The sequence below is a fragment of the Mus musculus genome, chromosome 2 (assembly GCF_000001635.26).
Source record: "Mus musculus strain C57BL/6J chromosome 2, GRCm38.p6 C57BL/6J".
Classification (NCBI taxonomy): domain Eukaryota; kingdom Metazoa; phylum Chordata; class Mammalia; order Rodentia; family Muridae; genus Mus; species Mus musculus.
In genome coordinates, this window is record NC_000068.7 from 85865087 (window position 1) to 85890292 (window position 25206).

At 36.0% G+C, this 25206-nt stretch overlaps 2 protein-coding genes and 1 pseudogene across 2 annotated transcripts; 2 read left to right on the forward strand and 1 right to left on the reverse strand.

Moving 5' to 3' along the window:
- The first annotated feature begins 3507 nt into the window (after positions 1-3507).
- On the forward strand, positions 3508-4455 carry Olfr1022 (olfactory receptor 1022). Its single transcript, NM_146589.2, has one exon. It carries the CDS (start codon positions 3508-3510, stop codon positions 4453-4455), a length of 948 nt encoding a protein of 315 aa, NP_666800.2.
- A 15613-nt stretch (positions 4456-20068) lies between these two features.
- Positions 20069-20248, reverse strand: Gm24037 (annotated as a pseudogene).
- A 1467-nt stretch (positions 20249-21715) lies between these two features.
- Positions 21716-22651, forward strand: Olfr1023 (olfactory receptor 1023). Its single transcript, NM_146587.2, has one exon. The coding sequence runs from the start codon at positions 21716-21718 to the stop codon at positions 22649-22651; it is 936 nt and encodes a 311-aa protein (NP_666798.2).
- Positions 22652-25206: the final 2555 nt, after the last annotated feature.

The window sequence follows — 25206 nt, forward strand, 5'->3', positions numbered from 1 at the left end:
AGACCATGAAGAAAAACATTACTATGCTGTATGATCTACATGATAGTGTCATATCTCTGAAAATAAATTTAGAGAGTATTGTTGACAATTTACCTCATCCAGGCAATATTTCATAGTCTCCTAATATCCCGTAATGTCTATTTTTCAGTTAGGGAGATTTCTTTCATTACTTTAATAAAAAAGACTTATAATAATAAATACATTTTCAGATCATTATAGACATATTCTTACAAAAGAAGATGAATTACTCCTGACATGATTGTATATCTTCATTCCTTAACTTTGACATAATCCATAGTAAAATCACAATTATACTTTTTTCCTATAATTTAAAAATCAACCAGAGTTTCAGTGTCTTAGTTTTGTGATATTTCTTGTCATTCATAGAATAAGTATAGCTTACTTGAACTATTGCTGGTCTCTGCAATACAGCCACAGCCACTATGAATTCATTTCTGTAGCACTCCTGTTATGTGCAATAAATCACATTTTAGTGAATATACACAGTACCTCTGACTCTGGTAATCTTTCATCGATTTCTTCTCCAATGATCCCTGAGCATTGATGAGAAGGAGTGTGATATAGACGTTCCATTTGGAATAGCATTTCAGTCTCTTATTCTCACATGTTTACCAGTTGAGAGTCTCTGTTTAATCTCTATCTAATGAAAAAGAAGCTCTCTTATAAGGATTGAGTAATGCACTAATCTATGAGTATAAAGATAATAACTTAGGGAAAAGATTATCAATATATTCAGTTAGCAGAGAAATAGTATCAGGTTATGCCTTATGCTTACATGTTCAGCTATGCGTGATTGATAAAGTTAACAATAGCAATCTTGTGAACCAAGCTTTTAGTCAAATTGGAAAATTTCTGGTTTCTACAATAACATTCATGCCATTTATTTATAAAAAAATTAGTTTTTAGTGTTTTACATGCTTAAAAATTAATTTTTGCCATTTAATTTAAAATCTTTGTGATGAACAATATTATATTTGTTTCAGAGAAGGAATATAATTTGAAAATGATTAGTATTCTTTTTCTCATCACCATAATGCTAAATATCCAAAGGGTAATTTGATTTGTTTGACTGAGAAAGAAAAAAATTACATCAAATTTGTATATATATTATTATTAAAAAACAAAAAAAATATGGAGTTCAATGAATTTCAAGAAATGGGTAACAAGTAAAAGATTGTATTGGCACCGTATTCTTTTCAGTAATCTTTTCTCAAAACTGTCATTTATCATACCTTATCCTTTAGTCCCATGGGATGACTTCTCCCGAATGAATACAAAGAAAAATGAGAGACTCTAGGTGGACTCTCTTACTAGTTCACTAAATATACAAAACATCAACTAACTATATTTTGTCTTCTTTTGTTGAAATTAATAGACAAAAATATCTCACAAACATCAGAGCAAATGGGGGTAGAGATCAGGGGTGTTGTTTACGTATTACATAAGTTAGGGAGAGATTTTGACCTCACAGGTGAATACAACTCCTCACAGCATCAAATTAAGATTATACCTTTGAGAATCGAAGAATATTTAAATTGATCTTTAAAGGTATCTTTAGACAGTTAGGGAATTATATCAGGAAAATTCATTATAAATTTTCCTTCTTTGTAGGATGTGCAGTAAGTCAGTATTTTCAGGTAGGTTAAATTTTGTATTTGATATCTAAAATATATTTTTGTGTTTACATATAAATTGTTATATATTATTGTGGAAAATATATTGTCAATTACTCTTGACCATTTTATTCATATGTGGATATATACATAAACTCTGATTTATCTGCTGTATATGTGAGAAGAAAGTAAACAATATATTTAAAGTTAGTATTGGGGCAATTTTATCGCAAAGTAACTGATGCATAGAAGTCTTAGATGGTAAATCAAACTGACATTGACACCATATTTAAGAATCTTCATGAGATAAATGAATGTAAGAATATATTAGACACACACACACTCCACACTGTAGTGATGAACCTTATTCTAGACACTGGAATATCTTTTTGACTGTTCAATTACTCCCTCTAAGGAAGATTTTCATTTTCCATCTAAAAACTTTGATTTTTATATCACAATTTATTTTCTTTTTTTCAATTCTTTTTTATTAGATATTTTCTTTGTTTACATTTCAAATGCTATCCTGAAAGTTCCCTATACCCTCTCCCCACCCAGCTCCCTTACCCACCCACTCCCACTTCTTGGCCCTGGTGTTTCCCTGTACTGGGGCATATCTGACAATGTATTATATAGTTTTCTTTATGAAATTGTATCTATTCTTTTGCTCTGCATCACACACTTTGTAAGAAAATGAAATGTAATTATAAATGTAATTATAACTGCTGTAATCTTATATTGTTGAATAAGGCAAAAATGGAATTTTCATTGAACAGAAGTAAACATATTGATAAACATCCAACATTGAGAGAACTCTCTTGTGATAATTGCTTATTGTTTTTAGTGGTGGTGATGGTTTGGACTTCGGAAACATGATTTTGTTATATTGATTAATTCTCCCCTGGCTGACCAGAAACTGCCACTCTTCCTTCTGTCCAAACCAAATGCTGAGAATACAAGCAACTGGAACCATGGTATATTGAGAATATTCCTTGATTTTTAAAAAGGTTAATATAATTTATTAAAGAAAAACTTCAGAATTTCAGACACTTTTTGTTCTCATATTACCAATTAAATCTTCCTACTTTATAGAATATGCAGTAGGTCAGTTTTTGCAGGTAGGTTAAATTCTGTATTTGATATCTTAAATATTTTTGTGTGTTTGTATATAAATTGTCATCTATCATTGTTAATTGCTCTTGACCATTTGTTCATATGTGGATAAAAACATTGTACATGGATATTAATTACTAAGAAGACAGGTATAAATGTGTAAATATGTATATGAAAGTATTTGTCTATAATGAATAAGCATATTTGTGATATGGAAGAAGAAACACAATGAGAATTGTTTGTGTTTGTTTTCTTGTCTGCTTATATAATTAAAAAGGATATGAATGAAAAGAAAACCAGACTCCCAGAGCTCATGTCTCTAGCTGCATATGTAGCAGAGGATGACCTAACTGGCCATCAGTGGGAGGAGAGGTCCTTGGTCTTGAGAAGATTCTAGGCCCCAGTATAGGGGAATGTCAGGTCCAGGAAGTGGAAGAGGGTGGGTTTGGGGAGCAGGGGGAGGGAAGAGGGCATAGGGGATTTTCGGGGAGGAAACTAGGAAAGGGAATAGCATTTGAAATGTAAATGAAGAAAACATCTAATAAAAAAAACAAGCAAAAGAAAAAAGAAAAAAAACAGACAGATCACAAACAAATACATATTGGACATTATAGGTAGACATTTGGAAGCAATTGATGAAAAAGGAATTGGGCTTCAGACCAACAAATAACACCTTAAGAAATCAGTGACAAAAACACAGTTTAGATACGAGGTCACTGCTTACATTTCTTGTCACTTTCAGCTTGCAAGGTGAAAAAGAATGCCATCCTTAAACAACACTGCAGTGATGGATTTCATTCTTGTGGGACTCACAGACAGCCCAGTGCTGGGGAGAATCCTCTTTGTGGTGTTTCTGGTCATTTATCTTATAACACTGACAGGAAACCTGTGTATGATTGTGCTGATCAGGACCAATTCCCACCTGCAAACACCTATGTACTTCTTCCTTGGCCACCTCTCCTTTGTAGACATTTGCTACTCTTCCAATGTTACTCCAAACATGCTGCATGGTTTCATCTCAGACCAGAAGATCATTTCCTATGCTGGATGCTTCACACAGTGTCTCCTCTTCATTGCTCTGGTGATCACTGAGTTTTATCTCCTTGCTTCAATGGCACTAGACCATTATGTGGCTATTTGCAGCCCCTTGCATTACAGTACCAGGATGTCCAAGAATGTTTGTTTCTCTCTAGTCTCATTCTCATATGTGTTTGGTTTCCTGAATGGGCTGTCTCAGACTCTGCTCACTTTCCACCTGTCTTTCTGTGGCTCCCATGAAATCAATCACTTTTACTGTGCAGATCCTCCTCTTATCATGCTAGCTTGCTCTGACACTCACGTTAAAAAGATGGCCATGTTTGTTGTTGCTGGATTCACTCTAATAAGTTCTCTCTCTATCATTCTTTTCTCCTACCTGTACATTTTTGCAGCCATCATGAGGATCCGTTCTGCAGAAGGCAGGCAAAAAGCCTTTTCTACATGTGGTTCTCACCTGACAACAGTCACCATATTTTATGAAACCCTTTTCTGCATGTATTTAAAGCCTCCATCAGAGAGGTCAATAGAGGAGTCCAAAGTAATTGCAGTTTTTTACACTTTTCTGAGTCCATTCCTGAACCCTTTGATCTATAGCCTAAGGAATAAGGATGTCATCAATGCTATGAAACAGGTGATCAAGGGGAATTTCTGTCAGAAAATTTTGGTTTAAGAAAATATTTATGTGTTATTAGTATGTATCTCTGATGATATGGTATCTTTGTAGGATAATGGTAGTTCTTCAAAATAACTACTTGTGTAACAGCTTATACCCATAATAGCCAATTTACTCTTGTAGTTTACACTGTCTAGCTATACTTTTTATTAAAATTACATGTTGAAATTAGAAAATTTTCAGATAATTCTTGATTATACTTAATTTGATTTTGGGATTTTATAAAAATAGATTTTTCTAATTTACATGAATTTTAGTTTCTAACTAACATATCTTAATGGGATTAAGCCATATCCCGTGAATGATGACATGCTTGAAGTTTTAGAATGTTTCAAAAATTGCTTTGATGACTGATTTATCAGTTAAAGGGCATAGCACAAAAGAAAAAACATTACCCAAAATATCTTTTAATTCTTAATTTGTATTACATTTTGACTTATACATTCTTGATGAATAATGAATGAGTCATTGTGTCTGCTTATGGCATAGAGAGTCTTTAGCACAGAAATTAATTTACTTGCACAAAGTCCCTCAATCATAAAATAGCTCATTTATTTTCTGATTCTCCCTGTTATCCTCACTTTGGTACTTATAAGTTCTCAACACATCAGAATGGTAGATGGGATGGTGAGGATGTTGGTCTCATAAGATAACGGTGTGCATCTACTGCTGTAAGTGAAATTTTAAGGATGGTTATGATGTCCATGATGGTTTTCCTTTTAAAGAAATAAGTAAGGTGTACCTTTCTAAGGCTTCATATTATCATTATATTTTTGTATATTATAAATAGAATTATTTGTCTGTTTCATATTAAAGTAAAAGTTTGGTTATGCTAGACTATTTAAATTATATTTTATTAATGTACATAGTTATATACTCCTTTAAAAAGCTAGGAGTTAGGATGAATTGATGAAGAAGTTTCCATGCTATATGTTTAACACTATGAATGACGTAGATGGTACTCTTTTATATTAGCTATAAATAAATTCATATTCATATTATTCATATGTTTTGATAAATTTTATAAGGCAACATTGAAATCTCATGCTACATCAATACTCATTTTCATGAGTAGAATGTCTGTATATATATGAAAATTTAATTCATCATTTTAATAATTGCCATTTAACCTGTAAAAACAGATTAAATTTGGAATAGAAAATTTAAGATGCAGAAAGTTCCAAAGAATCAAAATTAATGCATATTTTTATTAATATATATGTTTTGTCTCCTTTCACTCTTGTACAAGCCATTTAACCACCATCGAATGAACAAAATATTCTATGATTCTATCTTTTTGTGTAAATCTTCTTTTTTTCCATTTAGGCTACACTCATGAATTCAGAATTTATGAATTAAATATTTTTGTATATTAAAAAATATTTCATTTTGTTGTACTGTGTGCCTGCATGGAGAGTAGGGAATTACATGTGTGCCATGACTGGTAGGCAGGGTCAGAAGACAGTTCATAGAAGTTAGTTATTTCCTGTCACCTTTTGGGTCCCCATAATTGGTGTCAGAAACTATTTTAATCCCTGAACATTTTTACTGCCTCTATTGTGAATGATTTTAATGTTTTTGATCATCACAGTTTGATATATACTATGACTACCTACAGTATATATAGAAGGTTGTCAGTGCTGAGGAAGGTGCAGGGGTATGGAATGGCCACTTTCTATCTCAAATCAGACTTGTTATCTTGTATTTAGAGACTTTCCTAACGGTGGGAGAAATACTGTCTATACATATCAGGATGGTATACTAAAATATATTATATCAACATTCAATTGTATTATACAAACATTTACAAAGCTAATGTTTCAAGCATTTTGTAATTTTTGACTTAACTGAGTATAGAGAGTAAATGCCTATTTTTATCAAAAACTATTTATAAATTGAAATTGATGATTAATACATAAAATTTGTAGCTAATAGTAATAATGAAACAAAAATTGCTATCGCTCAGTTTTATATAAAAGGAAAGTGATGAACTAGACATACGTATAGCGATGATTTCTCTGAAAAAGACACCCTAAGCCAATGTCAGAAAGAAAGCTATCATAATATCATAGTTTTCTCAAATTCAGAGTCTGGATTTAACACACTCACACACACACACACACACACACACACACACACACACACACACACACATTATTGTAGTATCGGGGAATTACATTGGGGTTGCAAAGAAATAGTAAGTATAGCCAGTAGAAATCAGAGAATCAAATAGATGGTAAATATTAATAACAGTGATATACATGCTTCAAATTTCATAATAAAATTTATTATTCTATGTGTTACTTAAAAATTAAGACAAAACAATTAATTTTGATGAAATGAAATTAGTAAAATCTAGTGAATGATGGTAAAAATTATCTAAAAGATTTCATTCCTGATGGTGTTTTTAATTAAAGCTATTTTCTGGTAAGGTATCAAGTAAAGTACAGTGAGAAAAGTATCTGAAATGAGAAATGTACATGTGTGGTAAGAACATGATAACCTTCTACAGAAATAGTCTGTGCTGCATATGCCTGATTGTGAACCCCTTTCTGTGATGATGCAATATTATGAAAATATCTCTACAAGAATGGTACTTTTGCTGCGACTCACAGTCAGAATTGCCATCCTACTAGGTACTTAAGTCTGTTCATTTAACCTGTGTTTAAGTGAATGACAAACAAGAATAAGAACAACAACAGCAATAACAACAACCCAACTTTACTTGCCTCAGCTTTCCCATGTAATTAATTTATACAACCAAAGCAACTATGTAGCTGTAATATTAAATTTTGTACACATCCATCATGCACCTGACCAAGAACAATGCTTGTGTATCATTTGCTGAAAGCAGCAAATATAAATGTTAAGATCAATCTTCTAAAATCTATCATATAGGTTGAAAGCAACAATTATGGATATGAATCGATATTGATACACAATGGTGTTTCTAGTGCTGTTTGTTGTCTGGGTCCAGTGGGGATCAGTTGAAGGCAATGACTTAATCCCCTGTAAAATTTCATGTAAAGTTCTGTAAACTATCCATTTCTTCCACATGTGATGCTTTCTGTGATGTTCAATAGAAGCAGAGTGAAATCTTTTGTTAGAAATAGACACACAGAAACACAAATACACAGGGACAGATACACAAGTCAGCCTCCAGGCAGGAATCTATTCAAACTCATACTACAAACAGGAGGGAAGATGTAGGGATCATGAAGTTGTGAACTCAAAGCTGGACTCAGTCTTTGTTAAATTTCATAATAATAACTGTTATTTTATAGTCTATTAAAATTCATGTAAAAGCAAATAATTTTGCTAAAACGAAATTAACAGAATAAATTCAAGATTTGAGACTGCTATCCTGCTGTGTACTCATCAGCTTGTTAACCTATCTTTAGTAGAACAACATAACCAACCTTATATGTCCTGGGTTTCCCATGCAAACATTTTACAACATCATTTATTGCTAATGTGTTAACTCTCTCTCTCTCTCTCTCTCTCTCTCTCTCTCTCTGTCTCTCTCTCTGTCTCTCTCTCTGTCTCTATCTATCTATCTATCTATCTATCTATCTATCTATCTATCTATCTATCTCTCTGTCTATCTCTCTCTGTCTCTGTTTCTCTATGTTTCTGTCTCTCTGTGTGTGAGTGTGTGAGTGTGTGTCTGTATTAGAGATAAATGGTGTCTTCCTCTGAAGGTCTCCATTCTATTAAGAGAGCGTCTCTCCTTGAATTGCTTCCCAGTTTGGTTGTATCTAGCTAGCACCTGTGCTCTAGGGATCCTTGATCTTGCCTGTTTGGTGGTGGGCTGCTCAGACTGTCTTGTTATGTGCACACAAGATCTGAATCGTGATCTTCATGCTTTCAAAAGCTTTATCCACTGAATCATCCGCTCAGCTCCATGAACCACTTTCTATCCAGAAAATATGTTACATAACTACAATACTCTGTTTATTAAAATAACTCACAGATTCAGCATATTGATTATCTTGGAGGTAAAAATGAAGTAATTCAAAAGTTAATCATGTAGAAGTAATAGACTGAGTAACACTAAACAAATGTCTTGCTTAGCAAGAAAATGTAAATCAAGGTGGTATGCTCTTATATTAAGAAGTGAGCTCCTCCTATCAAAGTACTAACCAGGCCTGACTCTGCTTAGCTTCTGAGTAAGAAGAGATAGGGCATGTTCAGGATGGTATGGAGGGGGAAGGGGATAACATTTGAAATGTAAATAAAGAAAATACCCAATTAAAAAACAGAAGGATATAAAATAAACTCAAACAAGTCAATGGCCTTTCTCTATACAAACAATAAACAGGCTGAGAAAGAAATTAGGGAAACAACACCCTTCTCAATAGTCACAAATAGTATAAAATATCTTGACGTGACTCTAACTAAGGAGGTGAAAGATCTGTATGATAAAAACTTCAAATCTCTGAAGAAAGAAATTAAAGAAGATCTCAGAAGATGGAAAGATCTCCCATGCTCATGGATTGGCAGGATCAACATTGTAAAAATGGCTACCTTGCCAAAAGCAATCTACAGATTCAATGCAATCCCCATCAAAATTCCAACTCAATTCTTCAACGAATTAGAAGGAGCAATTTGCAAATTCATCTGGAATAACAAAAAACCTAGGATAGCAAAAACTCTTCTCAAGGATAAAAGAACCTCTGGTGGAATCACCATGCCTGACCTAAAGCTTTACTACAGAGCAATTGTGATAAAAACTGCATGGTACTGGTATAGAAACAGACAAGTAGACCAATGGAATAGAATTGAAGACCCAGAAATGAACCCACACACCTATATGGTCACTTGATCTTCGACAAGGGAGCTAAAACCATCCAGTGGAAGAAAGACAGCATTTTCAACAATTGGTGCTGGCACAACTGGTTGTTATCATGTAGAAGAATGTGAATCAATCCATACTTATCTCCCTGTACTAAGGTCAAATCTAAGTGGATCAAGGAACTTCACATAAAACCAGAGACACTGAAACTTATAGAGGAGAAAGTGGGGAAAAGCCTTGAAGATATGGGCACAGGGGAAAAATTCCTGAACAGAACAGCAATGGCATGTGCTGTAAGATCGAGAATTGACAAATGGGACCTAATGAAACTCCAAAGTTTCTGCAAAACAAAAGACACCGTCAATAAGACAAAAAGACCACCAACAGATTGGGAAAGGATCTTTACCTATCCTAAATCAGATAGGGGACTAATATCCAACATATATAAAGAACTCAAGAAGGTGGACTTCAGAAAATCAAACAACCCCATTAAAAAATGGGGCTCAGAACTGAACAAAGAATTCTCACCTGAGGAATACCGAATGGCAGAGAAGCACCTGAAAAAATGTTCAACATCCTTAATCATCAGGGAAATGCAAATCAAAACAACCCTGAGATTCCACCTCACACCAGTCAGAATGGCTAAGATCAAAAATTCAGGTGACAGCAGATGCTGGCGTGGATGTGGAGAAAGAGGAACACTCCTCCATTGTTGGTGGGATTGCAGGCTTGTACAACCACTCTGGAAATCAGTCTGGCGGTTCCTCAGAAAATTGGACATAGTACTACCGGAGGATCCAACAATACCTCTCCTGGGCAAATATCCAGAAGATGCCCCAACGGGTAAGAAGGACACATGCTCCACTATGTTCATAGCAGCCTTATTTATAATAGCCAGAAGCTGGAAAGAACCCAGATGCCCCTCAACAGAGGAATGGATACAGAAAATGTGGTACATTTACACAATGGAGTACTACTCAGCTATTAAAAAGAATGAATTTATGAAATTCCTAGCCAAATGGATGGACCTGGAGGGCATCATCCTGAGTGAGGTAACACATTCACAAAGGAACTCACACAATATGTACTCACTGATAAGTGGATATTAGCCCCAAACCTAGGATTCCCAAGATATAAGGTACAATTTGCTAAACACATGAAACTCAAGAAGAATGAAGACTGAAGGGTAGACACTATGCCCCTCTTTAGAATTGGGAAGAAAACACCCATGGAAGGAGTTACAGAGACAAAGTTTGGAGCTGAGATGAAAGGATGGACCATGTAGAGACTGCCATATCCAGGGATCCATCCCATAATCAGCATCCAAACGCTGACACCATTGCATACCCTAGCAAGATTTTATTTAAAGGACGCAGATGTAGCTATCTCTTGTGAGACTATGCCGGGGCCTAGCAAACACAGAAGTGGATGCTCACAGTCAGCTAATGGATGGATCACAGAGCTCCCAATGGAGGAGCTAGAGAAAGAACCCAAGGAGCTAAAGGGATCTTCAACCCTATAGGTGGAACAATATTATGAACTAACCAGTACCCTGGAGCTCTTGACTCTAGCTGCATATGTATCAAAAGATGGCCTAGTCGGCCATCACTGGAAAGAGAGGCCCATTGGACACGCAAACTTTGTATGCCCCAGTACAGGGGAACGCCAGGGCCAAAAAGGGGGAGTGGGTGGGTAGGGGAGTGGGGGTGGGCGGGTATGGGGGACTTTTGGTATAGCATTGGAAATGTAAATGAGCTAAATACCTAATAAAAAATGGAAAAACAAAAAACAAAAAACAAAAACAAAAACAAAAAAAAACCAGAAGTGAGCTCCTCAGAAATGAAATATGCCATGGTTTCCCATAAACTGTTCAATAGGCTTAGAGGAAACTTGACATATTTCTGTCTTTTAACTTTATGCTATGAGTTACATTGTTCAAATAAACGTCTAAAGAGAACTACAGCTCCCACCCCCAAATCTAACTTGCTTGCCATTTGATCTTGGATCTCCCTTTGTACAGAATTATGATTGAATGAATTTTGATATTTATAAAAGACAAAGTCTCAGGTATTTTGTTGTATAGCATGAATGAACTATGATTCCTACTATAAATGTTTAACTAAAAAATCAGTTGAATTATTACAAAGCCTTTCAGAGCCAAGTTATCTAGCTCTCTAACTACAGTGACACAGGTGTAACTACATTGTTTAGGTAATAGGAGATGTTACATATCAGTGAATTATGTACTTAAAATAATACATTAAAATTGTTAAAATTATTGTCTTCTGGAACATTTTATACATTTAAATGACTTTAGAAAAGATGTCATTGACGTGTAAATGAGTTACTTTCGTGTGTTTGTAGTTAAATATGTCTATTAATGTGGAGATTCAAAATATCATTATTAGCAATTTATTGTGTTACTATTGAATCAGTTATATCTTCCTTGAAAAAAATTCCTAAAATTTTAATTTTATATATCATGATTTTTTTTTCCATTTTTTATTAGGTATTTAGCTCATTTACATTTCCAATGCTATACCAAAAGTCCCCCTTACCCACCCACCCCCACTCCCCTACCCACCCACTCCCCCCCTTTGGCCCTGGCGTTCCCCTGTACCGGGGCACACAAAGTCTGCGTGTCCAATGGGCCTCTCTTTCCAGTGATGGCCGACTAGGCCATCTTTTGATACATATGCAGCTAGAGTCAAGAGCTCAGGGGTACTGGTTAGTTCATAATGTTGTTCCACCTATAGGGTTGAAGATCCCTTTAGCTCCTTGGGTACTTTCTCTAGCTCCTCCATTGGGAGCCCTGTGATCCATCCATTAGCTGACTGTGAGCATCCACTTCTGTGTTTGCTAGGCCCCGGCATAGTCTCACAAGAGACAGCTACATCTGGGTCCTTTCAGTAAAATCTTGCTAGTGTATGCAATGGTGTCAGCATTTGGAAGCTGATTATGGGGTGGATCCCTGGATATGGCAGTCTCTACATGGTCCATCCTTTCATCTCAGCTCCATACTTTGTTTCTGTAACTCCTTCCATGGGTGTTTTGTTCCCACTTCTAAGGAGGGGCATAGTGTCCACACTTCAGTCTTCATTTTTCTTGAGTTTCATGTGTTTAGGAAATTGTATCTTATATCGTGGGTATCCTAGGTTTTGGGCTAGTATCCACTTATCAGTGAGTACATATTGTGTGAGTTCCTTTGTGATTGTGTTACCTCACTCAGGATGATGCTCTCCAGGTCCATCCATTTGGCTAGGAATTTCATAAATTCATTCTTTTTAATAGCTGAGTAGTACTCCATTGTGTAGATGTACCACATTTTCTGTATCCATTCCTCTGTTGAGGAATACCGAATGGCAGAGAAGCACCTGAAAAAATGTTCAACATCCTTAATCATCAGGGAAATGCAAATCAAAACAACCCTGAGATTCCACCTCACACCAGTGAGAATGGCTAAGATCAAAAATTCAGGTGACAGCAGATGCTGGCGAGGATGTGGAGAAAGAGGAACACTCCTCCATTGTTGGTGGGATTGCAGGCTTGTACAACCACTCTGGAAATCAGTCTGGCGGTTCCTCAGAAAATTGGACATAGTACTACCGGAGGATCCAGCAATACCTCTCCTGGGCATATATCCAGAAGAAGCCCCAACTGGTAAGAAGGACACATGCTCCACTATGTTCATAGCAGCCTTATTTATAATAGCCAGAAACTGGAAAGAACCCAGATGCCTATCATGATTTTTATATTTTAACATGTATCCAAAATATAAAATATCAAATAATAGTAAGTTTTCAAAACAGATTTGTTTATTATTCTTATTCTCTTATGTATTACACCTGAGCTACAGCTTTCCTTCCTTCCTTTCCTCCAAGTTCCTTCCTTCCCATCCACTTCTCCTCCATTTCCCTTCATAAAGTGCATGCCTCCCAGAAATATCAACCAAACAATGACATATCAAATTGTAATAAGACTAGGCACTCTCCTCCCTCATATTAAGACTGGACAAGGAAACCCAGCAGGAGAACAAGGATCACAAAGGCAAGCAAAAGCATCAGAAACAGTCTCCACTCCTCTGTTAGCAGCACCACAAAACACCAAACTATATAAATATAAAATATATGCAGAGGGCCTAGGTTAGACCCATGAAGACTCCCTGATTGTCACTTCTCTCTTAGTGAGCTCCTATCAGTCTGCGTTTGTTTTTTTCTGTGGGTTTGCTTGTCGTGCCCTTGACCTTCAGGCTTCTATAGTCCTTCTTCACTTTCTCCCACAGGATACCCCAAGCTTGGCCTAACATATGGCTGTGGGTCTCTGGATCTCTTCACATCAGTTGTTAGATGGAGTATTTTTTGATAGTAATAATGCTGGACTCCTGCCTACAAGCAAGTACAGCAGAATATAATCTTGTTCTTCAGGCAGTTAGGAATAGGCTCCTTCTCCTGGTATGGGTCTCAAACTAGACCAGCCATTGATTAGCAACTCCCAAAATTTCTGTTCCATCTTTACACCAGTACATCATGCTGGCAGGACAAATTGGACAAATTGTATGTCGAAGTTCTGTGGCTGCATTGGTGTCCCAACCCCTCCACTGGAAATTGTGCCTAGTTATAGGTGATAGTTCAGTCTCCATATCTCCTACTACAATGAGCTGTAGCTAGGCTTATCATAATAGATTCCTAGGAGTTTCCATTGTACTAGGTTTATACCTGGCCTTGTGTTTCCTCATAATTCTAGTTGTCTCTCCTAGTATTCTCTCACTCTATCTCCTCCTCACCTCATGCCTAGTCTTCACATCTCCAGACACTCTCACTACACCCACAATAACTATTCTACTTCTCCTTTCCAGGGTGACATCCACACTTGAACCCTCTTTGTTACTTAGTCTATCTGGGGTTGTGGTTTGTAACATGGTTATCCTTTACAGTAAGTAACTACGTATATCGAATACATGCTATGATTGTCTTTCTGGGTCTCAATTACTTCATTCAGGATTTTTTTCTAGTTCTATCAATATGCTTGCAAACTTCATGATACTATTATTTTTAACAGCTTAGTAATACTCTATTGTGTAAATGTACTGCATTTTCTTTATCCATTTTTTTATTGTGAATACATCTATATTATTTCAAGGTTCTGGCAATTTTGAATAAAATGGATATGAACAAAGCTGAGCAAGTGTCTTTGTAGTCAGTGAAGAGTCTTTTGCTCATGTATCTAGGAGACAGGAGTCATATAGATGAACCTTGAGGAGGATAGATTCCCAAATTACTGCAAAATCAACGTATTGATTTCCAAAGTGGCTGTACAAGTTTGCAGTATAACCAGAATGGAAGAATGTTCCTCTTTTTCACATCTATCTCAACATAAGCTCTCACTTATGTATTTGGTATTAACCATTCAGATAGATGTGAGATGGAATTCAGAGTCATTTGATTTTCATTTCTCTGACAACTAAGGAAGTTGAATTTTTTTTCTTCTTCTTTTTTTTCCATTTTTTATTAGGTATTTAGCTCATTTACATTTCCAATGCTATACCAAAAGTCCCCCATACCCACCCACCCCCACTCCCCTACCCACCCACGCCCCCATTTTAGTCCTGGCATTCCCCTGTACTGGGGCATATAAATTTTGCGTGTCCAATGGGCCTCTCTTTCCAGTGATGGCCGACTAGGCCATCTTTTGATACATATGCAGCTAGAGTCAAGAGCTCCAGGGTACTGGAGTTCCAGGGTACAGGGTTCATAATGTTGTTCCACCTATAGGGTTGCAAATCCCTTTAGCTCCTTGGGTACTTTCTCTAGCTCCTCCATTGGGAACCCTGTGATCCATCCATTAGCTGACTTTGAGCATCCACTTCTGTGTTTGCTAGGCCCCGGCATAGTCTCACAAGAGACAGCTACATCTGGGTCCTTTCGATAAAATCTTGCTAGTGTATGCAATGGTGTCAGCGTTTGGATGCTGATTATGGGGTGGATCCCTGGATATGGCAGTCTCTACATGGTCCATCCTTTCATCTCAGCTCCAAACTTTGTCTCTTTAACTCCTTCCATGGGTGTTTTCTTCCCACTTCTAAGGAGGGGCATAGTGTCCACACTTCAGTCTTCATTTTTCTTCAGTTTCATGTGTTTAGGAAATTGTATCTTATATCTTGGGTATCCTAGGTTTTGGGCTAATATCCACTTATCAGCGAGTACATATTGTGTGAGTTCCTTTGTGAATGTGTTACCTCACTCAGGATGATGCCCTCCAGGTCCATCCATTTGGCTAGGAATTTCATAAATTCATTCTTCTTTAAGTGCTTCTTTGTCATTTGTCTCTGGAAGAGCAGTCAGAGCTCTTAATTGCTGGACCATCTCTCTAGCCTGACATATTTCTTAATAGATACCACTTACCAAAGTTAAATTAGGATCAGATAAATAATTTAGATAGAGATGTAAACCCAAAGGAAATAGAAACAGCATTATAAAATCACCTAGTGAAAACAAACAAAGAAACAAACCCTCAGGTGTATATGGTTTTAGCTCAGAATTCTGCCAGGCTTTCAAAGAAGAGTTTATGCCAATACTCCTCAACCTATTCCAAAAAATAGAAACAGAAGAAATATTGCCAAATTTGTTTTATTAGATCACAGTCACCCCATGCCAAAACCAAACAAAAACTCAAAAAAGAAAAGGAATTAAATAATAATTTCTCCTTTAAACATTTAAGGAAAAAATTCTCCATACAATACAAACCAAATTCAAGAACACATCAAAAAGATCATTCTCCATGATCAAGTAGTCTTCACCTCAGAGATGCAGGGCTGGTTCAACATAACAAATTTTGTCACTATAATCCACCATGTAATCAAACTGGAAAAAAATCCCATTGTTACCTCATTAGATGATGAAAAAAATTCTTTGAGAAAATTTAGTACACCTTTATGATAAAAATCTTGGAGAGATTGCAGATTCAAGGGAAATATCTAAACATAATAAAAGCAATTTACAATAAGTCAATAGTTAACTTCAAATTAAATCCAGAGAAACTCAAAGCAATTGCAGTAAAATCAAGAACAAGACAAGGTTGTCTACTCTCTCCATATCTATTTAATATAGTAATTGAAATAAAGCAATAAGAAAACTGAAGGAGATCATGGAGACATAAATTGGAAAAGAAGTCAAAGTATTAGTGTTTTCTGATGATATAATAGTATACATAAATGACTGCAAAAATCTACCTGGGATTTCTTGGGGTTAATAAACAACTTTAGTGAAGTGGCTCGGTACAAGATTAACAACAACAACAAAAAAATCATTAGCCTTCCTATATGCAAATGATAAACAGGCTGAGAAAGAAATCATGGAAACATCTTTCACAATAGCCACAAATAATATAATATAAAATATCTTGTGATAACTCTAACCAAGTGAAAGACTGTATGACAAGGAATTCGAACTCTTGCAGAAAGAAATCGAAGAAGACATCTGAAGATAAAAAGATCTCCCATGCTCATGGATTAGTGAGATTAATATAGTAAAAATTGTCATCTTGTCAAAAGCAATCCACATACTCAACATAATCCCCATTAATATTCTGAAACAACTCTTTACAGACCTTGAAAGAACAATACTCACCATCATCTAGAGAAACAGAAAACCCAGGATAGCTAAAATATACTTCTGTGTAATAAAAGAATTTCTGGAGGTATCACCATCCCTTATTTCAAGCTCCACTACAGAGCTATTGTAACAAAACCTGCACGATATTGGCATGAAAATAGAGAGGTGGATCACTGGGTTTGATTTGAAGATGCAGACATAAATGCACACATCGATGAATACCTGGTTTTGATAAAGAAGCTAGAATTTTACAAAAAAAGAATCAGTCTTCAACAAATGTTGCTGGTCTAACTGGATGTCGGCATGTAGAAAAATACAAATACATTAATAACTATCACCCTGCACAACACTCAAAACCAGCAGTCTCAACTAACCCAGACTGAAGGAAGCTCCCAAATTCTGAGCCACTAACAGGAGCATACACTGGCTGGTCTGAGGACCCTAGCACATATGTATCAGAGGTCTGCCTGGTCTGGCCTCAGTGGAAGATGTACTTAATCCTGTAGAGACTTAAGTCTTCAGGAAAGGGAGAGCTCTGGTGGGGAAAAGCACTCTCTCTGAAGCAAGGGGGAGGAGGAATGGGAGGAGAAACTGAGGTAGGGGAGGTTGGGAGGCAATGACTGGGACATAAACAAAATAATTAAAGTAAAACATAATGTCCATTTGTTTTAAATTTTCCTATTTTGTGGTATACAGATTTTTTTTGAAATATGACCTTGTGATTTTTCAGATATTCTTGGTGTCTGTTGTTATATCCTTCTTTCATTTATCATCTTGTTAATTTGGATATTCTGTCTCTATGTTTTAGGTAGTTCAGATAAGGGTTTGTCTATCTTGTTGATCTTCCTAAAACACCAACATTTTGTTTTATTGATACTTTATATTATTCTATTTTGTTGATTTCAGCCCTTAGTTTGATTATTTCTTGATGTTTACTTCTCTTGGGTGTGTATGCTCCTTTTGTTCAAGAGTGTTCATGCCAGGCTAATGCCTTTAACACCAGCACTTGGGAGGCAGAGGGAGGCGGATTTCTGAGTTCGAGGCCAGCCTGGACTACAGAGTGAGTTCCAGGGCTACACAGAGAAACCCTGTCTCAAAACAAACAAACAAACAAACAAACAAACAACAACAACAACAACAACAACAACAACAACAAGATCCCCTGATATCTTATTTTTTCCATCTATGGTGGTTGAAAGTTTTCCTGGCTATAGTAGTCTGGGCTGACATCTGTAATCTCTTAGGGTTTGCAAGATATCTGTCCAGGTCCTCCTGGCTTTTAGAGTCTGCTGACAAATCAGTTGTGATTTTGATAGGTCTGCCTTTATGTGTTCCTTGGCCTTTTCCTTTGCAGCTTTTAATACTCTTTCCTTTTCTGCACATTTAATTTTTTTTTTAATTATCATGTGGTAAGGATACAACCTTTTTGGTCCTAGCTATTTGTTGTTTAGTAAGCTTCTTTGACTTTTATAGCTATTTCCTTCTTTAGGATAAGAAAAATTTCTATGATTTTGTTGAAAATACTTTCTGGTCCTTTGAGCTGTGAATCTTCTTCTTCTTCTATTCTTATTATTCTTAGGTTTGGCCTTTTCATAGTGTCCCAGATTTCCAGAAGGTTTTGTGTTAGGAACTTTTTAGATTTAACATTTTCTTTCATGTTTCTATTTCTTCCACTGTGTCTTCAGTTCCTGAGATTTTTTTTTCTCTTCCATCTTTTGTAATCTGTTGGTGATGCTTGCACTGTTGCTTTCTGTTTGCTCAGCTACTTCTGTAATTCCCTCAGTTTGTGTTTTCTTTATTACTTCTATTTTCATTTTCAGGTCTTTAACACTTTTGCTTCCTTCAACTCTTACTTGTTTTTTCATGGCTTTCTTTTAGGGTTTTATTAATTTTCTCCAAATGTTTGTTTGAGTCTTCCTGAATTTTCATAAGGGATCTATTTGTTTCCTCCTTAAGGACCTCAACCATCTTCATAATGTTGGATTTAAGGCATTTTACTTGTGTTTCTATTGCGTTAGACTAGTAGGATAGCCGTGTTCTGGTGATGACATTATGCCATAGCTGTTGTTTGTTGGACCCTCATGCTGGCCTCTAGACATATTGGAGACTGTCTCCCTCAGGTAACCAAGGCCTAGTTCTGGAAGCTTCTAGCCCCCACACAATTTAATTTAGGCCTAGAATGTTTTTAGCCTCCAAGGCTTACTGCTGAGTAAATTCACCATTTCTAGTTCTTTCTGAGCCCTGGATGACTGGCTCAGCTCAGTGGTACTGGCTCAAAATCTCTCTCTAAGATGTCTGATTCAATCTGGTTTCTCTCAGTTTCTCACTGAATTACTCTGCTTGGCTTCAAACTAATTTTGCTAATATGTTCTAATCTTCTGGATCCTTCTAATTGTCTGGCTTTTTCTGTCTTCACCCGTGTCTAGCTAGCTTGTTCTCTGTCTGCAATCTGTCTTTGTAAAATGCTCCCAATAAAACTGCTTCCTTCCTTTGTTCGTCTCTTTGAACTGCTCTCTTAGGTAGCATCCCTTTCCTCTCTCTGTCTCATGAGAGTTAGACAGATCCTATTTGGACAAATCTTTTTCTGATTCATCACTATGTCTGACACTCAATGACATATTGCTTTCAAATGGTGGCTTCCTTCTACACATTAACTTTACCTTCATTGATTGGGAGTAAAGGTATATCAAGGGTATGTCTGTAATCCATCCAGAGAGATTAAAGTATGTACTAAGGGTGAGCCATAACACAACTAGAAAGAGGGTGGATTTTTTCAGTAAATAACACAATCTTACGGTTCACAAAATGAGCAGATATCCTGTAATATCTTTTCAATTATCAAACTGTAAGTCATTCAGTTTGTGAATTATCATGTTTTTCAGATGTATCTCTGTTTCTTAGTGTCTTGACAACAATAACTCCACAGGTCCAGTGAATTTTAGTGTAAATCCTGAAGCTCTGCTCTAAAAAAATGCCCCAGACTTGAGTTCTTTTACTCTAGTTTAATGGATTTGCAGCATCTTCTCTCAATGTTTTTTTTTTCAGATCTCTCATACAACACAACCTCTTCCCTGTGATCTTACTTTGTGTTGCTAAGAAGAAATAGAAGTTTTACACATAGTATACTCAGTAAAAAAAAAAAAAAAAAATTGGATCCTCATGCTATTTGCCTATCATATCAAAATTATTTAATTTAATTCTTTTTCAGAATTATTTTAGGCAGTACTGCAATATCAGGTTACATGTTGTCTGGTTGGTGCAAACTCCCTTTTCATATCATAATGCCCCAAATCCATTTAATATTTCTCCACATTGAGGAAGTGACAGACATTCACCTAGCAAGAAGAGATAGTACACTTGATTTTAGCCAAAAGGCTAAAATTATGCCAGCCTACTTTTCTAACTATGCTGAGATTTTATGCACATTATGTCAAGCTTTATACATAGAAATTAGTTTGAAATTTCAGTCTCAAAGGAAAATCAGTTCCTGAAGACATCAAATTAAGAATCTGCCTCTGAGAATCAAAGATGATTTTAATTGGATCTGTATCATTATTGTTGGAACCTCACGGGACTATTTTGAATCAATACATTATAAATCCTTCCATTTTGTTTATGTAACATATGATATATACATATCCACAGGTACTTATTTTCTGTGTTTGGTAAGTAAAGATGTACCTTAAATGTTTGTAATTTTATCACTGTAGAAAATATATTTCTTGAATTTTCCTTGACCATTCTGTTCATATGTTGATATTTCTGTGTCTCCAACGAATCCATGTCATATGCATGCTCTTCAACTATATAGTTGGGGGACAAACACATTGTTGTCTGAGTGTGCAATGCCTGAAGAGTAAGCTATGTCGTTTTACATATTCACCACCACTGTGGACACAGTGACAGAGAGGCCATTGTTCAAATACCTATGCAGACTTCATCTCATATTTTCATGATGGATTTAGTAACATAAAAATAAGAACCAAAAATCTACACTTGTTTTAAGGTAATTACATTGTTTACTCACTGTTTAAATGCTACCTTTATAAGAAGGGGTTTTCTAACATCTAAAAAATGTCTCATTGCATTTGTATAATTTTGTCTGTGATTAATATCTACAGTGTAATATGCATTTCAGGAATGGGCAGAGTTTGTTTACTGTTGTAAGCTCCTATAATGGGACAGAACAAAGAATATCACTTGTGTGTGTGTGTATGAATGAATATGTGAACTGTCAACAAAACAGGTTAATATTTGAATATGAATCTTTACGTATTAAAAGAAAATTTTACAAATTAAGTTTGCTTTATAACTCTAAAGTTAAATGAGGCATGTATCATTTCAAGATAAAATAAGAAGTTAATATTTATTTTTATTTCATATCTGAAATGAGATCTCACTGCTAAAGGAAATGGAAAACCAGACATGCATTACTAGTCAGTGTTTATGATAGAAATAACCAGCTGGGAATCTTATTGCATCTTCTGGGTTTACTTCTTTTTTTATAGAATGACTGGAAATTATAACAAAAGTAGAGCCTTTCAAAACAGATATACATGTAAAAATACAAGGTGATACATATATGAAAGGAAGAAAGTATGTAGGAGGTGAATCAATATGTAGATGTGTGTGAATGCATGCATGTGTACATTATGCATACAGAGAAAGTGAAAGACCTAATACAAAATATAAGGAGAAAAATAAAAACTACAGAAAGGTAAGCTGCACACTGAGAAGAGTTACTTTTCCACAGATGAATAGAAAGATGTGAAAAAGTGAGTAGAATTAATGGGCAGAAGAGAAGGCATTGCTCACATTTATCATTATTTCCATCTTACAGGGTATTAAAAAAATGACTTTCTTAAACCATACTGCAATGATGGACTTTATTCTTGTGGGACTCACAGACAGCCCAGTGCTGGGGAGAATCCTCTTTGTGGTGTTTCTGGTCATTTTTGTTATCACACTGGCAGGAAACTTGTTCATGATTGTGCTGATCAGGACCAATTCCCACCTGCAAACACCTATGTATTTCTTCCTTGGCCACCTCTCCTTTGTAGACATTTGCTACTCTTCCAATGTTACTCCAAACATGCTGCATGGTTTCATCTCAGACCAGAAGACCATTTCCTATGCTGGATGCTTCACACAGTGTCTCCTCTTCATTGCTCTGGTGATCACTGAGTTTTATCTCCTTGCTTCAATGGCACTAGACCGTTATGTGGCTATTTGCAGCCCCTTGCATTACAGTACCAGGATGTCCAAGAATGTTTGTGTCTCTCTAGTCGCATTCCCATATGTGTTTGGCTTCCTGAATGGGCTGTCTCAGACTCTGCTCACTTTCCACCTGTCTTTCTGTGGCTCCCATGAAATCAATCACTTTTACTGTGCAGACCCCCCTCTGATCATGCTAGCTTGCTCTGACACTCATGTCAAAAAGATGGCCATGTTTGTGGTAGCTGGCTTTACTCTCTCAAGTTCCCTTGCTATCATTCTTCTATCTTACCTTTTCATTTTCATAGCTATATTGAGGATCCGTTCAGCTAAGGGAAGGCAAAAGGCCTTTTCTACATGTGGTTCCCACATGACAACAGTCACCATATTTTATGGAACCCTTTTCTGCATGTACTTAAGACCTCCATCAGAGAAGTCTGTAGAAGAGTCAAAAGTAATTGCAGTTTTTTACACTTTTTTGAGTCCAATGTTGAACCCCTTGATCTATAGCTTAAGGAACAAAGATGTCATCAATGCCATGAAACAGGTTGTTAAAGGAAAACTACTTCACTAAACTTCAGTTTATGTGTGTGTTTAGATAAAAACACTCTGTTTTCTTTAATTTAGTCATTTTAAGGGACACATTAGATCATTTCTGATACAATGTGCTGGATAAAGAACTTGGTCTAATGTCTAAATAATTATTTGAGCATTCATGTATACATTAAAGATATTGATTATCATCCTAAGATTTCTGTTAGTTTTCTCAAAACATAGTATCAAAAATCATCTTATCAATTTAGTGATGCTGAGGGTCTTCACCAAGCTTGGAAATATTCTCTTGTATGATATCTATTTATATATTCTTAAGAATGTTCATCAGTTCCAGTTAGTCTTATACTCTGCAGATTTTTTTCAGTATAATCACTTTCAGTTAGAATTTGATAACTTGGACAGATATGGTCTATTCATTGACTTCTGAATACCCAAGGATACCTTGTTTGAAATGTGGTGCAAAAGTGAATAGAGTTTCAACGTTTTTGAGGTTTTTTTGCAATAGAGGAAATATGTTTTATTAAAATGAATTTTTATACAATATATTTGTATTACAGTTTCCCCTCCCCCACCCATCCTCCCCATTTCCCCACCCACCCAAACCCACCCCAATTTATTCATTCTTACATTAGAATAAAAACAGTCATCTAAAATGAAGAGGATGGAGAAGACAAATAAAAACAAACAAAGCTGACAAGAGCCTAATATAGCTGTCTCCTTAAAGGCTCTGCCAGAACCTGACAAATTCAGAGGGAGAATCTCGAAGCCGACCATTGGACTGAGCATGGCGACCACAATAATGGAGGACTTAGTGGAAGGCTGAAGGAGCTGAAGAGGTTTGCAAACCCATAGGAAGAACAACAATATCACCAACTAGACCCCCAGAGTTCCCAGAAATTAAAGCACAAACCATGGAGTACAAGCAAAGAAGAATAGGGAAAAAAAGAGCCAAAGAAAATCACAAGAAACACATACAGACACTGAGACACATATATTTAGACCTGGAGAAAATTCAAAAAACTACAATCAGAAACGATAACATATACAGAGATTCTCTGTAGGGTGAAAAAATACCCAGACAAAGCACTGTGAGTCACAAAACCCTGCAAAAATGCAACTGGATTCATCATGTGTTGGCCATCTGGACCATAAAGCCTGCTGCTAAGGGTAGTTTATATGTCCAGTGACACTCCATTGGAGAAAACAAGTTTTTCCTTTGAGAGAGTTTATCAGCTGAAGAAAGCTTCTGGGTTATCCATATAGAATTGTATCTTGTTCCCCTCTCAGTGCTGAGACCCCATCATGCTTAGACTTGTGCAGGTCCTGAGGGTGCTGCCTCAGTCTCTGTGAGTTCTTTGGTCCTCTTGTGTCTTGAAGACCTTGTTTCCTCAGTGTCTTCCATTCCAATTGGTGCTTTCATTCCACCTCCTTTTCCATTGGGTTCCCTGAGCCAGTTGTAGCTGTGACTCTAACAGCACAATCCTCATCCTGGAGGTTAGGATGAGGTAGGATCCACCCATTGATCTGAATTTGGTCTTTATTAGTCTCTGTGTTCTCAGGAATCAGAATGTGAATATCATGACAGAAACATCTATGGTTGGTGACTATGCTCCTGACACATATGAGGGACCTTCAAGACAAGGTTTCTCTGTATAGCCCTGGATGTCCTGGAACTCACTTTGTAGACCAGTCTGGCCTCAAACTAAAAAAATCTGCCTACCTCTGCTTCCCAAGTGCTGGGATTAAAGGCATGTGCCATCACTGCCTGGTCGTTTTTGAGTTTTACAGACAGTGAAATTTTAATTTTTGTCATAAGTCTTATTTTTAATGAAAATGTAATTTTATCCTTTCTCCCCTAAAATCCCTCCTATGCCATGCTCTTGACTCCCTCTCCCATTCATTGCCTCTTTTACTTATATTATTGTTTTAGACAAGTATATAAAATAGAAGAGCCAGAGTCAATGAAATCCTATTTCCTAGATGAAGTTGTAGCACTCAAAACTAAAATCAGTGACAGACTCAATGGCAGAAAATGTGAGGTAGAGAGTTATATCCTCCATTCATATTAGCTCATTCATTATTGACTGCTAGATTATTGTCAGGTAAGTGTACATAATTACCTTTCATTAAGTTCCCTTAACTGTTCTGTCTTTATTGTTTTTTTTTAATGTGTATACAAGGATTCTATAGGAATCTTTGCCGTAAAATGTATAACTGATTTTTGCAGAAAATAAATTATCTGTAGATTTTTGTAAAGTTGGACCATTTTGGAGACTTGGGTCACTGAATAAGCCTAAAGTTCTGTCAGACTTCTCTTTGAGATGCAACACTATCAGAAAAGTGAGGAGATTTTGGTCATTACAAGATAATATTTATATTTAAGTGACTTGTGCTTTGTCAGTAGTATTATGACCCTGGTCCTACTTAATTTTTATGACCTAAGGTATTTAATCTGTAATATTTTTACTTATATCAAACTTTCCAGTGTTGCTTCCATTTCCAGCTTTGAAAAAGATTTGATGTCCAGAATCTAATCTTTTTGATAGGTATATATTATAATTATTACAAAACACA